At 39.0% G+C, this 6000-nt stretch overlaps 1 protein-coding gene across 1 annotated transcript; it reads left to right on the plus strand.

Moving 5' to 3' along the window:
- The first annotated feature begins 90 nt into the window (after positions 1-90).
- On the plus strand, positions 91-5205 carry LOC119286717 (calcineurin B-like protein 3). The gene is made up of 8 exons (XM_037566158.1): positions 91-527; positions 656-738; positions 862-921; positions 1624-1732; positions 2666-2718; positions 3279-3359; positions 4070-4182; positions 4760-5205. Exons 1-8 carry the CDS (start codon positions 407-409, stop codon positions 4815-4817), a joined length of 678 nt encoding a protein of 225 aa, XP_037422055.1. The 5' UTR covers positions 91-406; the 3' UTR covers positions 4818-5205.
- The last annotated feature ends 795 nt before the right edge of the window (positions 5206-6000 follow it).

The raw sequence follows: 6000 nt of genomic DNA on the forward strand, positions 1-6000 counted from the left end.
CGCCAAAAGGGAAATTCAAAATCGCAAACGCAACAACGGAAACGCGCACACGCAAAAGGAAAAATAAATAAATAGAAGAAATCCTCGATCCAATCCGTTCCAGCCCATACCAATCGCACCACCAGCCGACGACTGCGGCATCGACGGCGACGGCGGCGCCAACGACAGGAACCCCCGCGGCGACCCCCTCCGGCCGCCCCTCTGCTCCGCGCCGCATCGGGAAACCCTGCCGCGATCCTCCAGCCACGCCGCCCCCCGCGTGGCCGCTCGGCTCGTTCGGCCAAATCCAGTCCACCGCCCGCGGGGTCCCGATTTGCGGCCAGCCCCCCGCGGATTGCGCGGCGCCCACCCTGGAGAGAGAGACGGGCGCTGACGGACGGTTGCGGCGCGCAGTGGTGCTGCCACCATGTTGCAGTGCCTGGAGGGGGTGAGGCACCTGGGCGGCCTGCTCCTCAAGTGCTGCGGCATCGACCTCAAGCAGCCCAAGGGCCTGGAGGATCCCGAAGTCCTCGCCAGGGAGACCGTGTGTATGTCCGCGCCACCAGCTCTCTTTGCTATTAATAACGTCAATCTAAGAATAGTTCTGCTGCTAGCCCAAGCCGCGATTCATTGTGCTCTGTTTATCTTGTGACTGTGTAATGTGATTTGCGTGCAGTCAGCGTGAGTGAGGTCGAAGCGCTGTACGAGCTGTTCAAGAAGATCAGCAGTGCTGTGATAGACGACGGGCTGATCAACAAGGTTAGTGGATCAACACCCATTTCGTCAAAAGTAAAATTGATGTTGCTATCTCGGTGTATTTGTGTATATATCATGAGTGATGAATAACCTGAATTGTGATGCTTGTGCGGTGACATGGTGCAGGAGGAGTTTCAGTTGGCGCTTTTCAAGACCAGTAAGAAGGAGAGTTTGTTTGCGGATCGTGTAAGTCCACATTACACATGTGAACACGAATTTGCTGTTTGTACAGTGAAAATGCCTCTCTGTTGTTTTCTCTTCTTTTTCGTATAATTCTAATGTCATTACTGTGGAGTCACTCTCACTCTCCTTTTGGACATATTATTTGGACCTTGGAGAGAAAGAAGCACTGTTTAACATTCTGTAGGAATCATGAGCTATATATGGCGAAGGGCATCTGCCTAATTGTAGAATCGTGCAGGATTTATGGGTATTCAAGTACGTGTATGGTACTATGTAATAGGATACAGAGGATTTAAAAAGCCTGGAAGTAAATGTACTCACCACTTTCTGGGGACACTTAATTGTCAATAGAATTGCACCAGCTTTGCTAGCTAGGACTGGAAGGAAAGTTATCTCTTTAATTGAACGTTATGATCATTTATACTAAGAGCATAGCACTCCACATCCGAACAGTTTCTCATGAAAAAAGTCCTTCACAAAAGCTGATCACAGTGGCAACACATGCCATTGGCATCTCGCTACACTTATATACACCCTTCAGTCAGGCATTTCAATGATAACTTAAACCTGTATTATTTATCCTTTTAGTAAATTTGTGTGCTTAGGTGAAACAGTGAAGTGGGAATGATGTTGATACTTGATACATAACATGATTTCTTTTAATATGATAGTGTATTTCCCTCAACATTTTCCCTGTTCTTCTAGGTCTTTGATTTGTTTGACACAAAACACAACGGAATTCTAGGATTTGAAGAATTTGCCCGTGCGTTATCAGTATTTCATCCAAGTGCCGCTCCTGATGAGAAAATTGACTGTAAGTTCAGAGAATCATGACATTTGCATAGTTAGATTAACTTTTAAATATGGAAGTAGATTAGTGAAAAATTTATACTATAAAAATGACACAACTACATGTATGGTAATACGTAATAAAAATGGATAATAATAATTTGACAGAACTGAATATGTTGATATGTCGCAGGTGCTATTTCAAGTTCTTACCTTGCAAAATTACATTACATGCTAGAATCAAAATATGATTTATTTTACAGGAAGGAAGAAACCAATTATAAAAGGAATGACATCTGTTAATCACTGTCTTATCTAGCTACATCCGGTCTGCAGACTTCTATATATTTATTATTTTTCTAAATGACATAACGCAACCTCTATCTACAATATTACAAGGGGGAGACTAGTAACATGCACATGTATTGTGCTTAATTCACATTTCTCTCTAGAGGGCTTGAGAAATTCAACATCATTAATATAAAGTAACATAATAGTCAATGTACCAACAAATCTATCATATTTACCAAGCTTGTATAATATGCACACATCAAGTCAGCCCTCTTGTTTGCATGATCCTCTGACATGTGTTTATGTATTTGATTTGGTCTGGATGTGAATGGATTGCATTTAGGCCTAAACTGTAAGAAAACAGAAGATTCATGATATCCTTGAGTTAGTAGGTTCATACTTGCACAAATCACATTCTGTTATTCCATTTTTGAGCCTTTTGGTGCTGTCTGAGAATGGTCTGTCACTCTGTCTTAAACAACAAACAAACAAATAAATAAGCTGTAACTCTTTCTGCTTGTTTGATAGTGCACTGTGATATATATAATGATCCAACTTTATTATTTTTTCTTTTTTGGCATAGGTTAATTCCCTTAAGCTCTTTTAGTCTTTTATATCTGATCGTTGTAAGCGGAAAAAAAAATCTTACACAGTATAATGCTTGCAGTCTCTTTCCAGCTTTATGATCTGAAGCAACAAGGTTTCATTGAAAGACAAGAGGTATTTTGCTAATCAGAATGTAATACGTGAAGTTAACATGTTGATTAGGATCAAGGATACCATTTATCTCATGATTTGTTTCTATTATTCCATATTTTTTATGTCCAGTTATCTCCCTTAATCACTTAACGATCAAGTATCATCAATGAATCCAACTCCATTGTGAGTACTTGTTGACTATGATAAGTTTGACAAGTGGTGATAGGTGGCTATTTACCACCTTACACTACACCACTTTCTGGAACCCTAGTTAGGACAATTCAAAGTCTGCATTCCCTTACCTCTATTCAACTTGATATTGTACCAAGTGTAGCCTTGTAGCCCTTATCTGTATATCTCCTGGCTATAGGTAGATTTATAAATTAGAACTCCCCCCAAAAAAGAGAGCAGAGGCAATCTTTTGCATGATTGTGGAACTGATGTTACTTCCTTTTAGCTCGTGTATGAGCAAGAATATACGTTCTGAAGTCAAAAAATTGTGGCATATAGGCTCCTTTGTGCAAAAAATTGTTATCTTTTCCCTTATTATATTCTAATGATTTTTCTTGTTTGGCTATTAGGTTAAGCAAATGGTTGTTGCTACACTTGCTGAATCAGGAATGAATCTTTCAGATGAAGTCATAGAGAGCATCATTGATAAGGTCTGGTTAAATTCCTTGATTTCCTATACTACTATGGCTATGCATTGTACTTGTACCATGTAGAATCTTTCTGTTCAATCATGTTAAGCACCAATTCCCTTTTCTGTTCTGAACACAAGATTTTGTTTATGTTGTGCTAAAGTGAGGTGAGGCCATCATTTGTTAGCATGTCTTCCCCTAGATAGATCAAACTAGAAAGGTTGATATCCATATATTTGACTTACAATATTTGATAAACTCAAAAAAAAAAAAAAAGGGGCAACCTGGTGCATGTAGCTCCCGCTTGCGCAGGGTCCAGGGAAGGGTCCGACCACTTTGGGTCTATGTACGCAGCCTTTCCCTACATTTCTGTAAGAGGCTGTTTCCAGGACTTGAACCCATGACCTCATGGTCACAAGGCAGCAGCTTTACCACTGCGCCAAGGCTCCCCTTCAATATTTGATAAACTCAGTTAAAAATATATTTGATCAAATGCTCGAATGGAGGATTGCAAATGTCTATGTGCCTATTTCATTAATGCTGTTGAGTAGGTAATGAACTTTAGAGTTATGCCATTGTGCCAAAGCTTGTTATTACAGTGATTTTGCAGAAGGCCGCTTTATATCAGTGCATTGTTGAACAAATGCCACCCTGGCACATTGCACTAACTTACTGACATGTTATGCATTGGTCGTATTATTTTCTCAAAATTATTTCCCTCTTGTTACAAGACTTTCGAGGAGGCAGACACAAAACATGATGGGAAAATTGACAAAGAAGAATGGCGCAATCTAGTTCTCAGACATCCCTCATTACTGAAGAACATGACACTCCAATATCTCAAGTAAGATATGCTAATGTATTTGTTGTTAACTCTTTACTTTTCATCAGCTTATTATGCTCAAGTTGATTGAAATCTGCGGGGTTCAGAATGAATAATAGTATCAACTGTCCTTGAATTATATTGCCAAAATACTTATGCATTATCTCATAGAGTCAAGCCTTCAGCAGCACTGTCAGGAAATAAAGAAGCATGATATTGTTCAGCTATAAAGTGAAAACCAGCAGACAGAATATGAAACACTGATTAGTTAAATGACAGTTTTGTACATCGGAGGCTGGAGAGTATGCTGAACCAACTCATTGTTTTCTTCTATATTAGAAGTTCATTTACATCAGTGAACTATCAGGGTTATGTCGTATTGTTTCTCAAGGCATGTGTGACTACGAAGTGTTAAGTAGTATTTCTGTTTCAAGTTCAACTAAGGGAGTATGTAGTAGTTCCGGCTTCAAAGGGGATATACTGGAGGCGGACATGTGAATATTATTTTATTGCTTCAGTTCAGTCTGTATCATAACACTACTATTGCATACGTTGTTATTGCCCTACTCTATATTCACTAATCAGGTCAACGTTGCAGGGACATCACCACCACATTTCCAAGCTTTGTGTTCCATTCTCAGGTCGACGATACATGAAGTCCTGAGAGTGTTTCACTTCGATGGAATATCAGAAGACGGTTTCACTGCTTTGTTAAGCTTTTCCAATGGCCGGCTGATGGTTTGGCGGAAGCCATCGTAGTGTTCCAAAGCATACATCATACTGTATTCGATTATTCTGCTGGTTTATTTGTGTTCATAATGTTTTTTTTCTTTAGCTTAGGTGGGCTGGTAGTAGATTAGAATGTTCAAAGTTTCTTTCGTTTTTGTACAAAAAAAAGAAGCTGGTTTGACCCTTTAGTTAACTGTGTATGTATTCTGTGTGGGGAACTTTCCTACTGTATATTATGGATTGAACTGAACGGAGCCAGCAGAAATGCCTCTGTTGATAAAGTTTGTCGCAATTTATTGTTTTCTTTAAGGGAAATCTTGTTTTTCTTATTGCTCTGCTTGATGTTCAGGGACGCTTACCATACACAAAAGGGTACTCTGGTTTCAGGTCGAATAGATAGGATAATTTCTCTGGGAGAATCAAAGTCCGTGTTTCCTGAGCATTCACCCTTTCTCATTAAAGAAAGAATTTGATTAGCTTTAGTAAACGTGGTGATGACGGAGCGCGCACAAAGATCGAAAAATAGCAAAAGAAACGCGGCGGACCGCTCGGACTTCCCCAAACATCCTGTTGCGTACGCGTGACTCTAGCCACCCGGATAGATAAGCTTTCTTAGTTTACTATGGCGCACGAAGCTAAAGGTAATGTAGATCGAAACATTTTGTCAAATTCCGAACGCGAACATTATTTTGAAAAAGTATTTTTTAAAAGCAAACACTTTTCAAATTTGAGAAGACAAATAAAAAGGTTGAACATTTTTTGAATATGTGAACAAATTTTTGATAAACTGGACACTTATTTGAAAATCACGAACATTTTGAATATGTGAACAATCTTTTGCTAAAAGGGAACATTTTTTAAAACTATGAACACAAATTTGGAAACGTGGATATTTTTGGAATCCGTGAACAATTTTTGAAACAAGAACATTTTTTAAAACTCAGAAAAAAAATGAAAATGGAAATATTTTTCATATTTTCAACCATTTTTTGAAAGACATTAACAGTTTTTATGGAATCAAGAACATTTTTAAAAACTGTGAAATATTCTTAAAAAACGAAAAAGGAACAGCAGAAAATAACAGAAAAAACGAAAAAGAAATATGAACAT

Source organism: Triticum dicoccoides, chromosome 4A, assembly GCF_002162155.2.
Source record: "Triticum dicoccoides isolate Atlit2015 ecotype Zavitan chromosome 4A, WEW_v2.0, whole genome shotgun sequence".
NCBI lineage: Eukaryota > Viridiplantae > Streptophyta > Magnoliopsida > Poales > Poaceae > Triticum > Triticum dicoccoides.

What these genes read in the sequence shown, in the direction of transcription:
- LOC119286717 (XM_037566158.1), top strand. Translation starts at nt 407, where the DNA reads ATGTTGCAGTGCCTGGAGGGGGTGAGGCACCTGGGCGGCCTGCTCCTC. An exon ending in CCTCGCCAGGGAGACCGTGT is followed by an intron (nt 528 to 655) that starts GTATGTCCGCGC and finishes ATTTGCGTGCAG; the next exon opens with TCAGCGTGAGTGAGGTCGAA. An exon ending in TCCTGATGAGAAAATTGACT is followed by an intron (nt 1,733 to 2,665) that starts GTAAGTTCAGAG and finishes TAATGCTTGCAG; the next exon opens with TCTCTTTCCAGCTTTATGAT.